The following is a 24,356-nucleotide window of genomic DNA, read 5'->3' on the forward strand; positions in this document are numbered from 1 at the left end:
GAGTTAAAGTTTTATGATGAGACTTAATTGACAAGGCAAGAATTACATGGACAAGTAAAACTCTACATGACTTAACTAGATGGTGTTGTTTTCCTGGAGCAATGAATGGTAAACTTGATGGCATAAAACAGATTATGTTTTTTTCTTTGAAGTGAGTGTGCTTGGTGAACATTAGCTTTACTCTGATGATGCTGAAAAGGATCTGATACACTGCAAGAAGTAAGTATATCATGTTATAACAGGGCGTAGAATGGTATGTTAATTCTACAATCTGCTATTATTTTGTTAGAGTAATTTAAGAAAACCTGGTGTGACTATCAGCCTGTCAAAATTCTCATGCTTAGATGAAATTCAAAAGATGGTGTTCTAATCTTAACATAGGCCTTGCACAAATATTGCTATGTTGTATTTCCTATTGCAAAAATGAGCTGCTTTTTTTAGGAAAATCAAAAGGTTTATGGTCATATTTCAAAATGCAAATTAAGTTATTTTTCTAAAAAAAACTTCTAAGATGACATAGGAAGTACATATCAAGCACTTCTGCTACATTCCAAAGCATTATGTCGCAAGAAAAATAATTTGAGCTGAACTAGCCTCTTTTTCATGGAATACAGTGTTTACTTGAAAAAATGAATGACACTGGAAGATCTACAAAACTTAGTGAAGCATTGTATTAGTTTTAAAAAATCTGTTAGTATAAGAGACAGTCAATGTGCAAAATAAGCTTATGGATTTTAGTGTAATAGAATAGGAAATATTCAATAATATCATTTCAGGTCCACTTTGAAAATAACCTTTGAGGAACTACCACTTTTGTAGTTTTAATTTTGGATCAAAGATGAACTTAGATAATTATCTGAAAAGTGATTTAAAATACTATTACGTATGTGTGGGCTTTTTATTTTCATAGATTTCAACCAAAATAATGGATTTAACATAGAAAGCAAACAAAAACATCCAGTGATTTTCTAATGAGTGACAGGAAGAGACTTGCAAAAATACAAAAATGTAAAAAATCCCACTGTTCCCACTGTAGTGTTTATTTGGGGAAACAGTTATATTCCATATTAACTGTGTGAGTTATTAATATTATTCTAAATAAATGAATAAACAAATTCTATCATTTCTACTATGGAAAATATCGACAGAAGTAACTATAAAAACAAAATTACCCTTGGGGTCCTCACTAATTTGTTGGATTGTATAAATATTCTGACCAAAATGTTTTGAAAATCGCTGACTACACAGCCCCTGGACCAGGACTCAGGGAGTGGGACAAAAAGCTCTCGGTGCAGGAGAGGAGGGATCAGGACAACGTCCCAGGTTCCCCGGAGGGCGAGGCTCTCAGAGTCTCAGGGTCAAGGGCCGTGTCCGGGGCCGGGACTTTCCGTCTTGGGAATTCCCGTCTTCTCGAGTTTCACTTCTTCTCTCACAACCTGTGTCGGGCCCTCCTGCCTGGACACTTGTGACGCGGCCCCAGTTCTCACTCCAATTTGGTGTCCAATTTCCAGCTGCCAATATTCATCTCCGCGGCCCCGGGTTACAAAGTGTTCATCCACCCGCTGGACTCGCTTCTCCCCAGACCCCGGAGATGCGGGTTATGGGGCCGAGAACCCTCCTCTTGCTGCCCTCGGGCGGCCTGGTCCTGACCGAGACCGGGGCGGGTGAGTGCGGGGTCTGGAGGGAACGGCCTCTGCGGGGAGCGGCGAGAGGACCCAGGGAAGGAACCATCCCGTCGCCCTCGCCCAGACCCACCTCCTCCGCCCTGTCCCGTCGTGTCCCTCCCTTGTTCCCCCCCTTCTCTGCCCCCCAAGTCCTGGTCCTTCTGCGACCTTTTCCGTCTCACGAGCCCTTCGCCCCTCCTCCCCTCCCGGCCCCATCACCTCGGACCCGGGACCCGAACCGCGAGGAAGTCGGGCCGAGTCTCACCCCTTCCCGCCCCCAGGCTCCCACTCCCTGAGGTATTTCTACACCGCCGTGTCCCGGCCCGGCCTCGGGGAGCCCCGCTTAATCACCGTCGGCTACGTGGACAACACGCAGTTCGTGCGGTTCGACAGCGACGCCCCGAATCCGAGGATGCAGCCGCGGGCGCAGTGGGTGGAGCAGGAGGGGCCCGAGTATTGGGATCGGAACACGCGCAGAGCCAAGGACACCGCACAGACTTTCCGAGCGAACCTGAACAACCTGCGCGGCTACTACAACCAGAGCGAGGCCGGTGAGCTACGCGGGACCGGGTCCGGGTCACGAGCCCCACCCCCAGGGACCGGGCGGGGTCGCCCCGAGTCTCCGGGTCCGAGGGTCACCCCAGCACTGCGGAACACGTTCGGCACCCCGACCCGGGAGGAGCCGGCGGGACTTGACCCAGTTTCATTTTCAGTTTGGGTTTATTTTAATCACCGCGGGTGGTCGGGGCGGGTCAGGGTCTCACACGGTCCAGGAGATGTACGGCTGCGACGTGGGGCCGGACGGGCGCCTCCTCCGCGGGTACGTGCTGTACGCCTACGACGGCAGAGATTACATCGCCCTGAACGAGGACCTGCGCTCCTGGACCGCTGCGGACACGGCGGCTCAGATCACCAAACGCAAGTTTGAGCAGCGCGGTGCTGCGGAGCGTGTGAGGAACTACCTGAATCGCGAGTGCGTGGAGTGGCTCCGCAGACACCTGGAGAATGGGAGGGACACGCTACTGCGCGCAAGTACGAGGGGCGCGGGGCCTCCCCGATCTCCCCTCGGGCTGGAGCTGGCTTCCCACGAGGAGAAGAAAGTGGGGTCCCTGTAGGAACAGCACCCCAACTTCTTATCTGGAGAGGGAGGAATGCACCCAGGTTTTCATGTTCTGTACAAGACAGTGATTCGCCAGTAGCTTCATTTCTCTGAAGGACAATTAAGGAATCCAGTGTCTGGAGAAGAAGCAAGAAACCATCCTTGAAATAACTGGTCAGCGGTGCCCTTTCACCCTGCCCGCCATCTTGTGACTCATGACTTTCTCAAGGCCTGTACTCAGCCTGAGAGCATCATAAGAAGCCAGACTCCAGCGTTTCTGAGTCATTCAGTTTCCAACAAAGTCAGGACCATTGCTCTGTATTCTCCCCCTCAACGTGGAGCGTCCTACCTTGATTCTCACCCTGACTCCAGAACTTTACAAGGACTGGGAGATTTTCCCAGACCCCAGAGCCCAGGCTGGTGTCTGGTGTTTGTGCTTTTTCTTTTCAAACTCATTTTCTCATCATTTCTCAGAATGGTCACATGATGCTTCCTCCGTGGCCCATGAGAGTAAAATAAAGTGTGAATTTTCTGATTCTTCCTCAGACTCTCCAAAGACACATGTGACCCATCACCACATCCCTGGCAGTGGGGTCACCCTGAGGTGCTGGGCCCTGGGCTTCTACCCTGAGGAGATCTCACTGACCTGGCAGCGTGATGGGGAGGACCAGACCCAGGACATGGAGCTTGTGGAGACCAGGCCTTCAGGGGATGGAACCTTCCAGAAGTGGGCGGCCTTGGTGGTGCCTTCTGGAGAGGAGCAGAAACACACGTGTCATGTGCAGCATGAGGGGCTTCAGGAGCCCCTCACCCTGAGATGGCGTAAGGACGGGGATGGGATGGAGCTTATCTCAGATAAAGCAGGAGCCCTTCTGGATACAGTTCAGCAAGGTCAGGACTCAAGCCTGAGGTCAGGGCCCCTTCCTTTTCCTCCACAGAACCTCCTCAGCCTTCCATCCCCATCATGGGCATCACTGTTGGCCTGGGTCTCCTCCTGGTGGTTGTGGTGGCTGGAGCTGTGATCTGGTGGAAGAAGCACTCAGGTAGGGAAGGGAGGGAGGCATCTGAGTTTTTGTGTCTCACTGAGGGGTTTCAAGCCCAGGTAGAAGTTTGCCTGCCTTGTTCCTGGGAAATGCCATCCACACATATGGGCTTGCTGGTCTAGAGCTGATGCTAACATTGACCCTTTTGTCAAGTACGAGTGAAAATGAAAGATAGATTTTTCACCTTCATAATTCCAGTTGGGGCCTGTTTCTCAGCACTTGAAGGTCAGAGGGGAAGGTCCCCACTTAGGTCAGACCTCTAGAAGGGTTGGAGATGGTCCGTCCCCCCAAATCTCCTTTCTTTATATTCCTGATTCTGTCCTGGATTTTTGGTTACAGTTCCAAAAAGTTCTCTGGGGTCCAGAAGTAGGGGGTTTCTCTAGGATATCATGATTCAGTCTTCTCCATGGATTCTCACGTGATGTTTTCTTCTTGCAGGTGAACAAGGAGGGAGCTACACTCAGGCTGCAAGTAAGTACAGAGCGGGTGTGATTCCTGAGACCCTTGTGAGGATGCAGACAGGAGGCCATGGGGGCTCACCCTCCTCAAAGTTCCTTCTCTAGTGTCTCTCCTGTGGGTTCTGACCACGTCCTGGTCTTGTTCTCCCCCAGGCAGTGACAGTGTCCAGGGCTCTGATGTGTGACCAAGGCTCTCATGGATCCTAGAGGTGAGACCCTGGAGGGTCCTGACTGGGAAAACAGGACTGTTGGTGCAGGGGGGACACACTGGGTGGTGGGGGTCTTTGAGTGGGACATGTGAGCATGTGGAGGGCTGTTGAGAATGTGAGCTTACATGACTGACCTACACTGGTTCATGATTCTTTTCTTTCACAGTGTGAGACAGCTACCTCGTGGGGACAAGATTCCATGTCCCATCCTTGCATTATGACTTCAAGGTCTTCTGACTTTTTCTGCAGAAGTCATCTGAATGTGTCTGTGCTGCTATTAGCATAATGTAAGGAAGTGGTGAGTCTGGCCCCCCTCTGTCCACCAGGACCCTTTCCCATACTGGACTGTTTTCTCTGATGGTCCTTCCTGATCCAACAGAGGCAGGGGTTGGGCTGTCTCCATCTTTGTCTTAATTTCTTTTGCATTTTCATATCTTATTGAAAATTGGGATCCAAACTACAGATTTCCCCCATGGGTCCTCATCTATCTTGTACCCTAGTGTTTGTCTATGTTGGTCTGTTTTGTAAAATTGTACAGATGTTTGTACAGTTTTCGTATGTCTAAATGTCTTTAGTAATATTAAAAGCAAAGAAATTGCTTTTCCTTTATGATCAGTTTAGTCATCTTCATATATGCTTTATCCTTACTAACCAAGTATTTTATTTCATTTTGCAGTTTTTTTTTTCATTTCCCTTGAAATATCAATGTTACTGGTTTCTAAGAACTCATTTATGACTAAGGATAGTAGCTATTTGTCATGCAGTTTAAATGAAATACTATGTCTTATTGCCACCTGGTAAGCCCTTAAAGCAGAGTCTAATTTAGGTTTATATTTGGTTGGAAAAGGACGACTCCAGGGAGGGTGAGGCAGGAGGCAGAGGGGCCTGAGGGGCTGGGCTGTGGCCCCAAGAGAGATGAAGGTGGCCAGTAAGCTGGGGGAGGTGAAGGAGTGGGTCTGGGCCCAGAGTGCAAAGAGGCCTGGTGAGGCCCCTGGTGGGGAGGTGGCTGCACCTGCCAGTGTCCCCTGGGAGAGGAGTCAGTGCAAGCGCACAAGGGTCATGGGGAATTAGGAGTAGGGTGGCAAGAGAAGATAGAACTGAAAGCCAAGGTGCACATTGAAAGGACCTACATGGTAGGAGCAGTTAGGGGGAGTCAGGTGACACCTCCACAGAGGGTTTGGGTCAGGCAGGCAGCACAGGGGGCATGGGGCTGGGAGAAGAGCCCCTCTAGGGAAAGACCAGTTGACCAAGTGGCATAAAACAAAGATTTTGTTGAGGTAGTGAAAGCCCACTGGGATGATGGTGATGAAGAGAGGCTGATGAAGGCCAAGAAGTAGGCAGTGGACCAAGGGCAGTATTCCTACTGTGAAGGAGGGGCAAGAGGATGCAGAGGAGATAGTGGTGAGGGTCTGGGACTGGGGGACAGGGGGTGAACATGGCTCAGGGGTGACCCACCTTGGGTTAGGGTGAAGACAGGAGAAGAGGGGTGCCCTGGGTGAGGGAGGGTGAGGGTGAGGTGGTGATTTGGGGAACCACAAGAGGGGGCCTGTGATTAATTACTTGGTGAGGGCCCAAGGCACTCAGACAAGGGTGGGAGCAGGGCAGGGTGCCATGGGGGAAGCTGCAGAGGGACCAGATCAAGTGGACTTCAGCACCTGTGGCCTGGAGAGTGGAGGATGCAGAGGGTGAAGTTTAGGATGCAGGAGTGGGGGAGGGGCCGTGTTGGGTGAAAGGCCCCCCCCTTGGAAGAGGGCCAAGAGCAGGTGCCTGCATAGGGGGCAGAGGTAAGAGGATGGGTGTCAAGTGGGGGACAGGTCCTCCCCCAGGGGCTGGGCACTGTGCTCAAGGCCCAGGGATCATTGGCAGGTGAGCTCCCTCTGGTGATGAAAATAGGGCTGTGAGGATGGAGGGAAGTGCCCCTGAGCAAAAGTCACCCTGTGGGAAAATAAAGACTAGTAAAAGCTGAGGGGAGGTAGGAGCCTTGCAGGTGACTGATCCTTGCAGGTAAAGACCCATGAGGGGAAGAGAGGGACCTGTGGTGGGAAAGGGGATACGGGAGTGGGGACTCCCTAGGAAGGGATCAGGGAGCTGTAGGGAGGAGGGGGCAGCAAGGAGGGGAGGGCAAATCCCGAAGTGGCACAGGCGATGGCAGGGGAAGAGGTAAGAAAACAATTGTAGGAACACCAACACAGCAAAAAGTTTGAGTTCACATTAGTGGGGAGGTGGGATGTGGGGAGGTGGGATGTGAAGAGGGAAGTGGGGAGTGGAGACCACAGATATCGCAGGAAGAGTCTTTTGGCCACAAAACTACCAGGCTAATTTCTGTCTATGAAAATAATCAATAAACAGTCTGTAATAATAGAATGGAGTTTTATTTGAGCCTAATTGACTAGCCTGTAAACCAGCTATTCAGATAATTCTGAGAAGCTGCTACAGAGATGCAGAATTTTCAGCACAGTTGATTTTTTGTTGTTGTTGCTGTTGGTTTATTTTGTTGTCTTCTGTTTTTGTTTTGGGTTTTTGTTTATTTTTTGGTGTTTTTTAGGCACACCAAAATCTTAGTTCCCAGACCAGAGACTGAACCCGGGGCCAACAGCAGTGAAAGTGCGGAGTCTTAACCCCTCCACCACTAGGGAATGCCCTTTCAGCAGAGTGGTATCTCTTGTCACAACAGAGAACATTAAACAAGTTAGGAACAGATTTCTCCAAGGTTCAAAAAACAAAACCCAGACCACACGTGCGGCACATGCAGCGGGCCTTGGCCCTAGGAGGTGAGTCTTATCATGAAAGGAGGACCAGGGTCTGCGGCCCAGAAGAGGGGCATTTAGTTTTTAGGAAGTGTGCTTCAGGCCCTTGTGTCCGTCCCAGAGCTCCTGGTTGCTAGAAAAAGACCTTTAACTCCAAGGACTGAGGGCCCCTGAGCACAGTCAGCCTGGAAACTCCCTGATTCCTGAGACCAGAAATGAGAAGAGGGCAGAACTGGGAACAGGAGAAGACAGCACTCAGGGGCGTCGGAGGGCGCCCCACGACTGCTGGGAAGTGGTCACCTGAGCCTTGGCCTTCCAGGAGCCCTTGCATGCCTCTTACAGGAGCAACGGGGGAGGTGGGGGGCAGCCTTCTCACCCAGGGGGGTCAGAGGATGGAGGTGTGTGAAGAGGAGGAAAGCGGGCAGGGGCGTGCAGCAGGGAGAGCAGCGGTTGGAAACTGGAAAGAGACAGAAAAGCGGGATGTGCTGTGGTGGCAACAGGTGGTCGCAGCAGGCGTGTGTAGACCTCGGCCGCTTCTCGACCTTACTTTGCCCCCCACGCTCCCCATCCTCGCACTCCCCCCACCCCCTCCCCAGGCCTCACCCCTCCCCGCCCCGCATGTGAGATGGTCCCCACGACACTCACCGAATCCCACCCACACCTCTGAAGCCGCCCCAGGCTCCCAGCTGAGGATCTCAGTGAACCCCACTCACCCGCGCGGTAGCCAAGAGTATAAAAAGGCAGCGCGGGCCAGAAACGGCGGGACAATGAGCCGCCCCGCCGGCCGCGCGGAGCTGGACCGCTAGGGGGCGCTGCTTCTCGCCGGGCGATGCCGCCTCCTGGTGTGTGGTCAAGTGTAATCTCTGAGCCCTCTGCTCAGTTCCTTTGCCACTGGCTTCTCCTTTCTGCGCCTTCTTCCTTCTAACTTGTTCTGTTCTTTTTCCCTTTATACACTCACCCTCAACCGTTGGAGGGTTTTAGCTGTGCTGGCCCAGGACCTGGGCGTTTTATCTTTTCTGTGGCAGCTTCTCAGCCTTGTCTCTGCTTGCTTCATCGCTACGTCGGACTGGGGCTGTTAGGCGAACACCCCAACTAAAGCAGATACGTGCTTGAATTTAACACACACGGTTGAGTTCCTGTGTTTCTGCGCCCGTCTTCTTCAAAGAGAATAGTGTATCTCTTCAGACGGAATTTCATCCAGCAAAAATAAGTGGCCTGGAATTACTGATGTTCCAGGAATTACCCTCAGAGCCTGGACTAGACATGTTTCTTCTGTTTCAATGATATTTTACACCACCTAAACTCATTAGGAAACCCACTGAGGTGGGAAATGTCTCTCATTAAAAACAATCCAGGTAACTTCTCCAGTAACCACCTGCATTAGCCCACTAGCTCCCCTCCTTGCTGAGGGCCATCCCTGGGTTATCTTCTAAGATCCATCAGTTCCACACTCTCTGGTGACCCTTTAGTGGTTCTCAGCTCTTCACAAGCTAACTAGACCAGAACACTGTGGAGTCTTGTGCCACAAGCATTGGCTTGGATTAGACTCAAAGCACTTCCTCTTCAAAGGGCAGCACTTTGAAAACTAGGAATCTATCATGTTAGTCATGATGGAAAGAGATTTCTGGAGTTGCAAGTACCAAGTCTACCCGAGAGGGAAAAAAGGATTGATTCCCGGTTTCGATAACATGCCATAGTACCTGAGATGCTTTCGTTGGGGTAAGTTGGTTGAAGGTTGAGTGGGACATCTCTATTTTTGCAATGATTTTTGATGAGTTTAGGATTATTTCAAAACGAGAAGGAGGGAGAGAATCAGGGAGAGGAAGCAGAGAGAAGCGAAAGGAAGTGGAGGGGAAGAGAACAAAGAAGAGGCGGGACATTAAATATGTCCTTAATGAAAAATTTAGGACATTTCAGGAAAAGGGGCTCTCTTTATTCCTGAGGTTTTGGCCCCAACTCTATTGTGACTTCCCACCTGAGTGAGTGAACTGGATTAGTGAACATGCCTGCTTACAGTGACTTTTTCCTAGACGAGGCTGGGCTGTGTGGAAGCCCACCTCACCATGTCTGTCATGCCCCATAAGTCCTTCCTTCTTAGGCCTCCACAAGAGGGGCACTGAGCCATCAGGAAGACCGTGGAGCTTATTTTTAAACCCACTATATGTCTTAGTGCTTTTACATATATTATTTACCAGATGTGTTTTTGCTTATTTGACTGTTTTTTTAAACTTTTACCAAACTTGTATATATTTTTAAAAGGCAAAAAAGTCCTACAAGCCATAATGAAAAGCTGTGGTGCTTATACCACTTTCCAAATCTCTGATTCTCTTTTCCTAGATGCAAACATTTCAATAATCAATTGGCTTTTATCTTCTTGTTTTAACAAGTTGTATCACAGGAGGAGAAATTGGGAGGTTGGGATTAACATATACACACCACTGTATATAAAATAGATAACTAATAAGGACCTACTATATAGCACAGAGGATTCTACTCAATACTCTGTAATGGCCTATATGGGAAAAGACTCTAAGAAGTGTGGCTATAAGTTTATGTATAACTGGTTCACTTTCCTGTACACTTGAAACTAATTGTTGTTCAGTTGTTAAGTCATGTCTGACTCTTTGTGACCCCATGGACTGCAGCACACCAGACTTTCCTGTCCTTCATTATCTCCCAGAGCTTGCTCAAACTCATGTCTATTGAGTCAGTGATGCCATCCAACCATCTCATCCTCTGTCGCCCCTTTCTCCTTCTGCCCTCAATCTTCCCCAGCTTCAGTGTCTTTTCCAGTGAATTGGCTCTTTGCACCAGCTGGCCAAAGTATTGGAGCTTCAGCTTCAGCACCAGTCCTTCCAATGAATATTCAGGGTTGATTTCTTTTAGGATGGACTGGTTTGATCTCCTTGCAGTCCAAGGGACTCTCAAGAGTCTTCTCCAGCACCACAATTCAAAAGCAGCAATACTTTGCACTGAGCCTTCTTTATGGTCCAACTCTCACATCCATACGTAACTACCAGAAATACCGTAGCTTTTTCTATAGGGACCTTTGTTGGCAAAGTGATATCTCTGCTTTTTAATACACTGTCTACGTTAGTCATAGCTTTTCTTGCAAGGAGCAAATGTCTTTTAATTTCTTGGCTGCAGTCACCATCCACAGTGATTTTGGAGCCCCAAAAAATAAAACCTGTCACTGTTTCCACTTTTCCCCCTTCAGTTTGCCATAAACTGGTCGCACCAGATGCCCTGATCTTAGTTTTTTAAATGTTTAGTTTTAAGCCAGGTTTTTCACTCTCCTCTTTCTCCTTCATCAAGAGGCTCTTTAGTTCCTCTTCACTTTTTGCCATTAGGGTGGTATTATCTTCATATCTGAGATTGTTGATATTTCCTTTGGCATCCTTGATTCTACCTTTTGATTCATTGAGCCTGGAATTTAGCATGATGTACTCTGCATAGAGGGCTTCCCTGGTAGCTCAGCTGATAGAGAATCCCCTTGTAATGCAGGAGACCCTGGTTCCATTCCTGAGTGGGGAGGATCCCCTGGAGAAGGGATAGGCTACCCACTCCAGTATTCTTGGGCTTCCCTGGTGGCTCAGATGGTAAAGAATCTGCCTGCAATGCGGAAGACCTGGGTTTGATTCCTAGGTTGGGAAGATCCCCTGGAGGAGGGCATGGCAACCTACTCCAGTATTCTTGCCTGGAGAATCCCCATGGACAGAGGAGCCTGGGCTACAGTCCATGGGGTTACAAAGAGTCGGACATGACTAAGCAACTCATCACAGCACAGAAATCTGCACAGAAGTTAAATAAACAGCATGACAATATACAGCCTTTACATATTCCTTTCCCAATTTGGAGCCAATCCATTGTCGCATGTCCAGTTCTAACTGTTGCTTCTTGACCTGCATACAGGTCTCAGGTTATAGGTAAGGTTGTCTGGAATTCCCGTCTTTTTAAGAATTTTCCACGCTATGTTGTGATCTACACAGTCAAAGGCTTTTGCATAGTCAATGAAGCAGAAGTGGAGGGTTTTCTGGAATACTCTTGATCCAACGGATGTTGGCAATTTGATCTCCAGTTCCTCTGCCTTTTCTAAATCCAGGTTGTACATTTGGAAGTTCTTGATTCACATAATGCTGAAGCCTAGCTTGAAGGATTTTGAGCATAACCTTACTGTCATTCGAGATGAGCTCAACTGTATGGTAGTTTGAACACTATTTCGCATTGCCCTTCTTTGGGATTGGAATGAAAACTTACCTTTCCCAGTGCTGTGGCCACTGCTGAGTTTTCCAAATTTGCTGGCATATTGAGTGCAGCACTTTAACAGCATCATTTTTTAGGATTTTAAATGGCTCGGCTGGAATTCTCAGTCCATGGGGTCACAGTCGGACACGACTGAGTGACTTCACTTTCACTTTTCACTTTCAGCTGGAATTCCATTTCCTCCACTAGCTTTGTTCATAGTAGTGCTTCCTAAGCAACTAATACAACACTGTGAGTCAAGTATACTCCAGTTTAAAAAAGAAAAGTTGTATCAGTCAAGGTTGAGTGAAAGAACTAGAGGTTACTCTACATATGTTAAATAAGAAAGGGTTTTACAAAGGCTGTTAGGAGCTTTTGACATCTTTAGAAGAACTGAGGGAGCAGATTGCCAGCTAAGGCTGATGAAACTATAACCAGAACAATGTAGATATATTAGATGTTCCTTTGACAGCTTGTCTATAGATTTGTCAGTAATTTGTCACCAAATTCTCCTTCAACAATGTAATTTTCCTCTCCATTCAAATGCATGCTAATTAATCAGTTTCATCTTTTTCTTGGACATAGCTTTCTGTAGCTAGTAAAAGAATTCTTTTTATTCCTGAGGTTTTGGCCCCAAACTCCTGTTTCAATTTGGACCTGTTGACCCCTGCTTAACATCTGAAAGTGACAAGTTATTTCAGATTAGACATTTATGTATATAAAACAATACTGCTTAACACTTGAAGGTGACAAGAAAACTCTGGAACTTTCTTGACTCAGAACAGAAAAGAAAGATAGGACTGTTGGTTGCCAAGGACACTGTTTCCATTGCAGTTTTGACTGTCATTACATGTAGTTTGAAGGATTGTCCTATGGAGAAAAATGTAGCTTTTCCTCAATATAACAGTGATCTAAACTAAGGTTGAGAGAGATTACACTCTATTAAGAAGTGGAACTAGATTAGAACCCAGGTTTTCTGACTTTCTCTTCTCTGGTGTCTATTTTCACTCCATAACTTACCTACACTCAAAAAATGACTGACTCATTTGTGGCAAAAGTCATCAGAAATCCTACAGTCACTAGAACAAAAACCCCTGCAGAAGTGGGACACCCCGTCACTACTGTAGCCTCAGTGCTGAAGTCAATCCCTGTCCCAGAGCAGGTGCTTAATAAATGTGTATAGATGAATGAATAGGTAAACGAATGAGTGGTGTGGCTGTTTATAAGTGGGAAAACACAACTCCTGAAATGTTAAGTAACTCGCTGAAAGCCAGTTATATTTTACAAATTACAAGACGTGTGTGAACATACGCTGTGCTTCAGTGCCCAGCAAGTGCAAGACAAGGAGGGAGCTGGGGTGCGACCCTGTGAGATGTAATGCCAGCCGGGCCTCCCCTGAGACTACAAAGGTGATGCATTTCCAGGAGAGGCTCACCTCTCAGAGGACCACTACCCAGCCATTGCCACTAGAGGGCGCATCGAGACATTTCATTAGGAAGATACTGGCAGCCCAGGAGCCTCTTTTTGTTCAGGCCATTTGTTGTCATTGTCAGTTTCTTTGACGTTTTTTACTATCCTTGTATTCCTTCTCCCTCGGCCCCCCGCACCCCCTACTCCCCACCTCCCATTACTTCCTTTCCTATGCTGACTATATTTTAAAGTTAAATCTTCGATTTAACAATTTTACCACATCAAAATTTTCCTTATGCCAGTTTTTATCATCCTGACATTTATGTATTTGACTTTACTAGTGAGTTCTACTTTTTAGATACTTGCAGGTCTGTGATCCAGTTTCCAACCCTGCATTATACCTCAGTGCCATTCACAAATTGGGTATCAGCTGCAGGCAGCTAAACACAAGCAGTGAATACTAATCAGAACAAGGAAGAATGGATCTGCTGTGGTCTCAGTGTGAGAGAAAACGCCTCTACTCAAGCGTGCATCCAAGCTCCCCTTGCCTGCTGCCCTTACGGTTACATGACTGATAGTAAATGTCACTGCTGAAGGCTCCATGACTTTTTTTAAGGTTCCCAAATAAAGTGTAGCACATTAAGAAATTTAACAACTTTTGCATCTACCTGACAGTAATGTCCACCAGCTTCCCCCAGGCACCTTTGAAGGCAGAAACTGTTTATATGGCTCTCCACTGTGTCCTCAGAGCCACACAGAGTAACTGGCATATGTGTCCTTAGTAAAGATCCGATGGATGGTTAAATGAATCACCACACACCATCTCTCCCACGGGTAGAGCACGGGAGCTGAAAATCTCTCCTGAGTGGAGAAAGTCACAGTTCCTTGAATCCACCCTGATTCAGGGCTGCTGCCTTGAAAACTCTTGGGGTGGGGTCCTGAACCAAAAAATGGAGCAATTCAGCTTGTGTCCAGTCTTCAAATTCTTTCGAGGGTGGGGCCTGAGATGCTGCAACTATTTTAAAAAGCAGAATGCAGCTGTCAAATAAATGCCCTCAATGTCAAAACTGAAGACACATTTCCTATTGTTCATTGCTCACATGAGCTCAGATAAGTTTATTTGTGTCTGTGTGTCCCAAACTCATTTTCAGGCTGGGGTCTCCCCAAGAATGGGGAAGGTGTCCAGGTTCTCTTGCTTGGCTCAGAACTCAAAATAGGTTAAACACTAGGTCCGAGAACCTGTCACTGCAAGCCTGAAGAAGAAGAGGCTGAAGGATAAAGGTTTGCTGAAGAGAGTGCTGAGGTTTCCTTGAGATTCAGCTCTAATGAGGAAAACAGTGAATGAGGACCTGAGTTTTACTCCGCCTCTTTCCGTCCCACTCTGCCACTCACAATTCACGTGTTGTTGTTTAGTCAGTGAGTCATGTCCAACTCTTTGCGACCCCCTGGACTATAGCCCGCCAGGCTCCTCTCCTCTGTCCATGGAGTTTTCCCAGGCAAGAATACTGGAGCAGGTTGCCATTTCTTTCTCCAGGGGATCTTCCTGACCTGGGGATGGAACCCAAGTCTCTTGCATCTCCTGTATTGGCAGATGGATTCTTTACCACTGAGGCACCGTTTGGGGAGAATTTATTTAACTCCTCTGAGCCTCAGTCTTTGAATTTCAAAAAGGGGGATGATTTTCCTACCTCACAGAGCCGATGTAAGGATCAAAAGAGACCAAGTGTGTGAAAGTGGCCCAGAGTGCCCGTAGACATGTCATATACCTCAGGTCAATTACCCTCTCTCCCTTGGGAAGATTTTCTGCGTCTGCAGCAGCTGAGGGACCCATCCTAGGCTTTGGGCTTCATCCCAATACATACCTCTATTAAAGCACCTTATAATGGAATTGTTGGTTTTCTTGTCCTCAAGGACAAGAACTATGTCATTCACTTCTGTTAGTCTGACATCCTTGTTCTCAAAAGAATCTACTGGACACTCATTAAAGAAATCTTAATTTCTTTGTGTTTCTGAACAAGACCAAAACTGAAGAAACAGCATCAAAAACAAGCATGTGTTCATTTGTTTATTCCAAAATATGTTTATTTCATCAACTCTAAAAAGACACTGAGTTTAAGATACACCATTACTCATGTCACACTAAGAAAGAAAATGCTGCCAACTGAATGAAGTAGGACATACTGCCAATGGTAAGACATGTCTCCTAGTTCTTTATTTATTTGCACCTCCTTTCCAGTGTTCTATTTTAATGTCAAATTGAAATTTCAATTTAAAATGATTTGTTTTATAATTTTGAGCGCACACACAGATAATAAATCCCCTAGAATGTAGTAAAGAATTAATATGGGAAAGACAATTAGCTAAGTGTTCTGAAGTTGTTCCAAAAGTGGGGAGGAGGGTGGTATATAGGTTTTGTATTTTTAGATTCGGGCATTTGTTTATGACGTTATTAATTGGAAAATTTTTGTTCAATACAACATTGATCTAATGATAATTTCGTTTAATATTTTTTTAGAAGGAAAACTGTTGCCTTATTAGTTTGTTTAGTAGAATATAGTATTTTTTATTTCATCAAATTTTGGTGGAGATTTTTGATACTTTTAGATTCAGCACTTATGTGTGGTTAAGATTTAAAATCTTAAAGCTTCTGCTCTCTGCAATATCTTACTATTTGTTATGGGAGCTTTCATTAATATTAGACAAAGGCAAATGCAGCAGTTAAAGGAAAGAGCTTAAATTGAAACTTTTTTTTTTAATTGAAACTTTTAAGATGAGACTACTCTTTTTTTTGAAACTGAGGTATAGTTGAGATACAATATTATATAAGTTTCAAGTGTACAACATAGTGATTCACAATTTTTCAAGGTTATATCCTGTTTAGAGTTATTATAAAATATTGGCTATATTCCCTGTGTTGTATAATATATCCTTGTTGGATATATTATAAAGGATATAAAATATCCTTTTATTTTATACATGGTAGTTTGTACCTTTAAATCCCTTCCCTTATCTTTCCTCTCCCCTCTGCCTTCTCTCTGCTGGTAACCACTAGTTTGTTCTCTATATCTGTGATCTTGTTTTTGTTGTTGTTGTTGTTATAGTCACGAGTTTGTTTATTTTTTAGATTCCACATATAAGTCATAGCATATGGTATTTGTCTTTCTCTGTCTGACATTTCACTTCTTATATTGCAAGTTCATCCATGTTGTTAGAAAAGGCAAAATTTTATTCTTTTTTATGGTTGAGTAATATTACATTGCATATGTATACCACATTTTCTTTATGCATCCATCAGTTGATGGATAGTTATGGTGCTTCTATATCTTGGCTATTGTAAATGGTGCTGCTATGGACACTGGGGTGCATATATCTTTTTGAATTAGTATTTTGGGGTTTTTTTTTTCTTTGATATATACTGAGGAGTGGAATTTCTGGGTCATATGACAGTTCTATTTTCAGTTTTTTTTTTTCTATTTTCAGCTTTTTGAGAAATTTCCATACTGTTTTCCACAAGAGGCTGCACTAATATACATTCCCACCTACACTGTACAAGGGTTTTCTTTTCTTCACATCCTTGCCAACCTTGGTTATTTGGTTATTTTTGATGACAGCTACTTAGATTATGTTTAAAACTCTAATGTAATAGGGGAGAATGAAGAAAATGATTATTGAATGCCAACTCTTATTTCTTATATTGCTCTCAAGATCCCTATTCTCAAGGAACTAACATTCTAATGGAAGGAGATATACAGTGAACAATGGAAGGAGATATACAGTGAAATGAAAATAAAGATTCAACTTGCGAACTTCTGTTGGAATGCTCTATAAAGGAAAAAAGTATGGTGATGTATAGACTCTAGAGTTAGGGGTTTTAGATAAATCACAGAAAAGGTCATGACTAGATTAGACAAATAACTATGTGTTATGAAGGTATCAAACAACACCTTCTGTAGGGAGAATGTTGAATCACTTCTGCTGGACAACTTCACCAAACATTCTCGTTTGTAAAGACAGGAGACTGGGCTGGAATGTGCACTCACAGACATTTCTGTGACACAGGGGTGTCACACCCAAACGGGCATAAATCCTGTTCAGGCACAATTCTTTAAGGGGTGTGCTTGCTCGGTCTTCCCAGTCTGGGCAGCACAGTAACAGCATCTGGCAGTTGGGGTCACCTGGATTTTGTACTTCTGTGTAACAATACCTAAAGAAAGACTTTCTCAATACATTGGGCTAAAGAAGAAAAGAGGATTAGGTGAGTGGGGCTGGACTCATACTGGATGAACTGTATACAGTCCCTGAAGAGATGACACGCATAGATACGTGTAATCAATTATAGTGTCACAACGAGTATGAGCATAATATGACGTGGAAGCCACTACCAAGCCTTGTATGCCAGGGTCCCAGGAGTGGTCAGGGAGGGATTTCCCTGACTCTTTGAGTCTTCCTATTTGTCCTTCGGGATGTTTCTGCAGCATCTTCACCTTGTCCTTTTCTACCTTCAGTACTATCCAGAGACCACATCTCTCTGTGGGCCCCCTTCCCAGCAGCACCTTGCAGAGGTGGTCACATTCTGGAGATGGAGGCTAGATGGTAAGACGAGAGAGGTGGACTTGGCAAAGCCCCCGCGCTTTTGGCAGAACTGCTGACCCAGAGGGACATGGGTGTCTTGGGGGTAATTGATATGGGCCGGTTGACTCTAAGAATCTCCTTTACCCTGGGTATCCTTATGCCATTATCCTATGTAGTGATACAACCCCAGGATCCGTGGAAGCAGCAAAAAGAACAAAAATTGAATTTCCCTCTAGTCCACCTGGTATTCAGTACATACTTGATGAGTGACTAGTCGGCTTCATCCTGTAGATGACCCTACATCCTTGAATGTGTGCTCTTGAGAGAACAGAAAGCTGTATCCCTCAGCCAGATGGACCGAGATGAGCAGACAGAAAGGCATGGAGTGTTTGACCCATGCTGGGCCCTTTTGTTAAAATGACTGGATTTAGATACATAACCTAGACAGAAACAAGTATTTGCTTCATTTCTTTGATCAGACTTAATGAATATCTCTTATATCTGAGTTATGTGTATCTTCCCCAAATAGTTTTCACATCCAAACCTGGTAGATAGGTAAAGATAATTTTCTTGAAGACATAACCATGGCCAGAATTAGGCGATACTCAAAGTGGACGGCATTCTTCCAAGTGTCCCTAACATGCTATTCTCAGGGCTGGCCACCTTCCTCATCTGGTGGTTCCGGGGCTCTAGACTGGGGGAGGAGAGTGGAGGCCTAAGAACACATATTCACACTTCGTGGGTTCTGTAGAGGCTGGGAGGAGTCTGGTTTGCTCAACAACCAACCGTAGGCACTGTGGGGATCCTCCTTATGCTGCACTCCAATCCATGACGTGGGGATGATAAATAACTCTGGTGAATGGATTTAACGGCTGCAGGAAATAATTTTTCTAGGGAGAAAGAAAGTGGTTTGTTTTTAAGACTTTGTTCCTCTCTTAATCCTGGTGGTTGTGGTTTATAAAGACCTTCCCATTAATCTCTATGACTCCTTCCTATTTGTCACTTTCTTCAGATCCCAGGACTTACTGCAAAAGATGCAGTTTCCAAAAACGCTGAAGTGATGTTAGCAAAATAAAACTATTTTGATCAGCGGATTTGGGGGAGGTATAGAAACACAGATGATTCTTGTTTTTTAAACTTTTTTGGTTAAATATTTAAACGTTAAGAATTTAGTAAGTTTGGGAATATGAACTTTCCTTTTATTTCCTGTATCCTGGGTCTTTGGAATCGTCTCTTATTTTTAGTCTCTACAAGAGGTTAAGAAGGTGCCCTTTTTAGTGGCCACTCGGTGCCAGCACTCAGAGGCTGATTTGGAGGGAGGAAAGTCTCCCCCAGCCTGAAGCAAGAGTATCTGACTTTTCATCGTGAGCCTCATGATCAAAAGGCCACTTGTTTGTGATTCCAGTGAAGTCAAGAAGGGCCTCCATCTACTGATGAATATTGAATGTGACTCATGCATGTGTCAAGTACATATGAAGGCTTTCATTCCTGTTTTCCTTTTGTCAGCCATCTTTCAGAACGCCCTAGTTTCATGGTGTGCTTTTGGTAGAATTAAACATGAACACCTCAGCTGAATAAAGCCTTATGTTTGCCTTAATCACACAAACGGATCCTGTGCTATGAGTTTGCCTCTTGGGACAGAGGTCAAATGCACACTGCCATCAGTGACCAACAGGAATGAATGAGGTTTCAATGACCTGCGTGAGCTGGCTAATCATGTAAGCCGACCCTGCTGAGATTCCAATGTGCACGTCATCCTTCAGTCAGGATAGCCCCAAAGGGCTAGCCCTTCTATGTCCAGCAGAGGCCACAAGTTGAAGGCTTGGATTTTAGACCAAAGGTCAATAGGAAGTCTCAGGGCTGGCACAGAGTCCTTTTATCTCCTGTTTTAGAAACAAGGCCCCTCAGAGACAGAAAAACACCTAGAGCTCCCCTTTGAGCACTGACATCCATTGTCTCTCCAGAAGAGAGTAGCCCTGCTCATAAAAACCTGCCCAATCTTAGTTTTAAAAAATCTGCAAAAAAAAAAAAAAAAAAAAAAAAATCTGCAGAATTCCCCAGGGGGTAGCAGTTAATACAAAGTAACATAATCTCTGATATGCTGCTGCTGCTGCTAAGTTGCTTCAGTCGTGTCCAGACGGCAGCCCACCAGGCTCCCCCGTCCCTGGGATTCTCCAGGCAAGAACACTGGAGTGGGTTGCCATTTCCTTCTCCAGTGTATGAAAGTGAAAAGTGCAAGTGAAGTCACTCAGTCGTCCGACTCTTCACGACCCCATGGACCACAGCCCACCAGGCTCCTCTGTCCATGGGATTTTCCAGGCAAGAGTACTGGAGAGGGTCGCCATTGCCTTCTCCAAATTTCTGACATGAGTGGATGTCTAAAATGCTTTCATTTTTTCCTCTTCTCTTATCCCTGCCCTAATTTCTCATTTTATAAAAATTTACAAATTTTTGCATCTGTACTTACTTAATAGTTTAAGCCTTACTCCAGCTCACATTATGTTTTAATATATTTGTGCTCTTACGGTCCTCTTTCTGTGCTCATTTTCTCTCTCCGCACTTTCTTCCCCTTCCCTCCACTCTCCTTTTCCCTCTCTCACACCTTCCTTTCTCCCTCAGTTCTGCCCTCAGCTTTTTAAGCTTCTTGCTCCTTTTTCTCTCCATCTCTGTGTCTCTCTATCTTTGCAAACTCGCTCTCTGTAGGTTTTCTCACGTCTGACAGTTTTTTATGTTTCAGCTCCCCTTGCTCACCTCATCCTCCTCAGATGCTTTCAATCCCATATTGTCCTTCACATTTCAGGGCCAAATACTCACCACTAGGAAGCCAAATCCAACGAAGAGTGCAACAGCGACAGCGGTGGCAGCCAGGGAAATGAGGATGATTTTGACGGGCGTCAGGGGCCCAGGGGGCTTCACTGCTGTTACTGAGTCTGTTCCCTCCAGGTGAGGGTCTGGATGTTTACTGGGGTAGTCGTCTGTGGTCCCTGAGTCTGGTGTGGTGTAGTCCTCCGTGGTCCCTGGGCCTGGAGTGGTGTAGTTCTCCGTGGTCCCGAGGTCTGGAGTGATGTAGTCCTCCGTGATCCCTGGGTCTGGAGTGGTATAGTTCTCTGTGGTCCTGGGGTCTGGAGTGATGTAGTCCTCCGTGGTCCTGGGGTCTGGAGTGATGTAGTACTCTGTGGTCCCTGGGTCTGGTATGGTGTAGTTCTCCATGGTCCCGAGGTCTGGAGTGATGTAGTCCTTCATGATCCCTGGGTCTGGAGTGGTGTAGTTCTCCGTGGTCCCGAGGTCTGGAGTGATGTAGTCCTCCGTGGTCCCTGGGTCTGGAGTGGTATTGTCCTCTGTGATCCCCGGGTCTGGTGTGGTATAGTTCTCCGTGGTCCCGGGATCTGGTGTAGTATAGTTCTCCGTGGTCCCCAGCTCTGGAGTGGTGTAGTCCTCCATGGTTTCTGGATCTGGTGTAGTGTAGTCCTCTGTGATCGCCGGGTCTGGTGTAGTATAGTCCTCTGTGATCCCCGGGTCTGGTGTGATGTAGTCCTCTGTGATCCCCGGGTCTGGAGTGGTGTAGTCCTCCATGATTTCTGGATCTGGTGTAGTGTAGTCCTCTGTGATCGCCGGGTCTGGTGTAGTATAGTCCTCTGTGATCCCCAGGTCTGGTGTGGTATTGTCCTCTGTGATCCCCGGGTCTTGTGTGATGTAGTCCTCTGTGATCCCCGGGTCTGGAGTGATGTAGTCCTCTGTTGTGTCTGGATCTGGTGTGGTATAGTCCTCCTTGATCCCCAGGTCTGGAGTGGTGTAGTCCTCCATGGTCCCCAGGTATGGTGTGGTGTAGTCCTCCTTGATCCCCAGGTCTGGAGTGGTGTAGTCCTCCATGGTCCCCAGGTCTGGTGTCGTGTAGTCCTCTGTGATCTCTGGTTCTGGAGTGATGTAGTCCTCTGTCATGTCTGGGCCGTCAGTGACATGATTCTCAGTGGTCCCTGGGCCAAAAATGACAGAACTTTGGGACTTCTCTGGTGGTCCAGTGCTTGAGAATCTGCCTGCCAATACAGGGAACATAGGTTTGATCCCTGGCCCAGGAAGATCCCTCGTGCTGTGGGGCAGCTAAGCCCGTGTGCCACAACTACCGAAACCCTGGCACTCTAGGGCCCATGCTCTGCAACAAGAGAAGCCATCGTCCCACAACTAGAGCGTAGCCCCCAATCTCCACCACTAGAGAAAGCCCACACTCAGCAAAGAAGACCCAGGGCAGCCAAAAATTAAATTTAAAAATGATAGAGCTTTGTCTTGTCTTTGCGTCTCCAGGGCTGGTCTCTGGGTCTTTAGTGGAAACATTTTGGCTTGTTCCTACTCAAAAAAAAAAGATTCTTCTAATGTGGATCATTGATGGTCCATCATCATCTGCTCTGTTTAATAGTCTTCACAGCTATCTCACCCTTACAAATAACACATCTCTCTAAATAATGGGATTAGATTTATTTGAGTAAAGGATCATCTGATATTTTAGATTTAATTCTGATAAAACATGTTCCAACAACATACTTGACAATATGGCATATCTAGAGCTAAGTCATGTCCTTAGAGGATCTTTTCATCCAGCCTTTGATTCTGCCCTTTGTGATTCTGGTCTCTTCCTAAACTTCACTTCCCTTATTGGTGTTTCAGCAATCTGGGTAGACTCCAGGTTTATATGTGTCTCCACTCATCCAGTTATGCCTGGGTCTCTGGTAAACAAGTGAGACAGGAACCATGATTCTTACTAGAGACAGAATTCAGGTCATGGTTTGGTGTATGATTTAGAACGAGGCAGACCCTGGGTCACATCTGGAGCTGAAGTGGCAAGATTGAGGGCAGGTAATATTCAGGGTGGTTTGAGGTGGTGTGTGTGCTCAGTGTGAGGTGGTGTGTGTGCTAAGTCATGTCTGATTCTGTGACCCTATAGACTGTGGCCTGCCAGGTTCCTCTGTCCATAGAATTTCCCAAACAAGAATACTGGAGTGGATTGCCATTTCCTCCTCCAGGGGATCTTCCTGACCCAGAGATCAAACCCGAGTCTCCTGTGTTTCCTGCATTGACAGGCAGATTCTTTACCCCTGAGCCACCTGGGAAACCCCATTTTGAGGATAGGAGGAGTCATAAGGGGCTGTGGATATGGTCTGGTTGGGGTTGACAGCAGCATTAATTTGGGTACAAGTAGATGGAAGAGATGAATCTTTCCACCTCCCACCATGCCCATCTGCAGGATATCAGAACTGGGAGATTATGCAACCTACATGGCATGCATTTTGGAGTTCTGGGTTCCTCTGCTCAAAACAATTTCCCCCCTACCTCCTGCCAATTCCTCAGATGCCTCAAAAAGGGCTCAAATGTTTCATTTCCCAAGGGGAGTTGACATACAGAAACATAAAGTCTAAATAATAAAAAATAGAGCGTTTCCTTAAAAGAGGATGTGAGAAAGATAATGAACAGGCCCATCAGAACCTGCTCCCCTGACCGGCAACTGGGGGCAGGTAGCAGGGTCCAGAGCTCCCCAAGATTCTCCCACCTCTTCCACACCCTACCTCCAGGCGGGCCCTGCCTGAGTCCTAACAGGTTCCTTCTCCAGGGATCTCGACCCCCAGCTCTCCAGATCCTGGGGAACCTCTGCACTCTTCTCTCTAAACAGTTCACTCACCCAATTCCAAACACCTGAAGACAAGCAGCAGGAGGAGAAGGGAGGGAGCGGGGCCTTTTCTTTTCTTCATCTCAGGAGAATCCACATGGGCTGGAACCCAGGATGCCTTTTCCTCCTCCCTTCTCTCTACGTTTTCTCTCTTTCCTTCTCTGTCAGCGCACAGCGGGTGTGGGGTTTATTTATGCTGCCACCAAGGGAATCCAGGATGCCTGGGTCTCCCTTCCTTCTTTCGGGGAGGAACAACCTACTCTTTTACTGTCAATCAAAGGAAGAAGAATCTGGTGCAGAGGAGTGGCAGGGTGGAAGAGAGCTGTCCTAAGTGCAAGAAGGAGATCTTAGTGCTGCCCAGAGCCCAGAGTTGGGCAGTAACAGGGGATCAAGCTTGTCAGTGTGAGTGGCATTGCTTCCTGACGCAGAGCCCTAGACAGACACAATGCGTTGGTACTCAGGGAGGGGTTTGGACTCCCTCGTCCACAGGTGGAGTGGTAAAGTGGTAAAGTTAACCATGGAAGGTTAACGGCAGGCCTGCCTGAGGGATAGGGCATGGTGAGAAGACAGCAGAACATCCGAGGGTGTTCATAGAGCACTTGGTCCTTACCAAAAAGGAGGATCACTGATGAAGGGGGAGAAACACCCAACCTCTCTATCTAAGAACTGCCCTCATCTCCCAATCATTCACGAAAGTCCTTTCCAATAGCTCATCTCCGACCTGCAGATGCATCTCCTTGCTCCCATTACATGAATGCCCTCAGCCCAGCAAGTTTTCCTCAGTGACTAGATGAAATTAGCTCACCTCTGAAAGTTCCAATTGTCTTTTAATGAGAATGGCCATATTGCTTCCTTTTCTGACTCCCATTCCGCCTCGTTCAGTGTTGTCCAAAAAACTGTAGCTGCCTGTCCTCATTCAGAGGTAGGACGTTTCCTGACATTTGTGGGGCCTATCTCTTTCCCAGTGTCCTCTTAAGTGGAAGCAGAACTGGAGAATTACAGGAGGGCTGTAGATTTCTCAGATTCCTCAAAAAGGGCTCAAATGTTTCATTTCAGAGGGCAGCTGATTCCCTGAAAGTCAATTTAATGAATGGTTGGTTTACCAAATTTAGTTGATTACTTCAACTACTGATTTTATTTGAATGGATTAAATATTTTCAAAGAGAATACTATTTAGATGAATTAAGAAAGTACTCTTATATGTTTACTATAACTAATGAATATATTTTAAAGGACTATCATAAGGAGTCAGTTCA

At 46.2% G+C, this 24,356-nt stretch overlaps 1 protein-coding gene across 1 annotated transcript; it reads left to right on the top strand.

The window, feature by feature from the left end:
• The first annotated feature begins 1,475 nt into the window (after positions 1-1,475).
• On the top strand, positions 1,476-6,444 carry LOC122697307 (BOLA class I histocompatibility antigen, alpha chain BL3-7-like). The gene is made up of 8 exons (XM_043907989.1): positions 1,476-1,664; positions 1,946-2,215; positions 2,421-2,696; positions 3,310-3,585; positions 3,702-3,806; positions 4,245-4,277; positions 4,418-4,473; positions 4,640-6,444. The coding sequence occupies exons 1-7, from the start codon at positions 1,592-1,594 to the stop codon at positions 4,447-4,449; spliced, it is 1,065 nt and encodes a 354-aa protein (XP_043763924.1). The 5' UTR covers positions 1,476-1,591; the 3' UTR covers positions 4,450-4,473; positions 4,640-6,444.
• Positions 6,445-24,356: the final 17,912 nt, after the last annotated feature.

Source organism: Cervus elaphus, chromosome 7 (assembly GCF_910594005.1).
Source record: "Cervus elaphus chromosome 7, mCerEla1.1, whole genome shotgun sequence".
In the NCBI taxonomy this organism is placed as follows: Eukaryota; Metazoa; Chordata; class Mammalia; order Artiodactyla; family Cervidae; genus Cervus; species Cervus elaphus.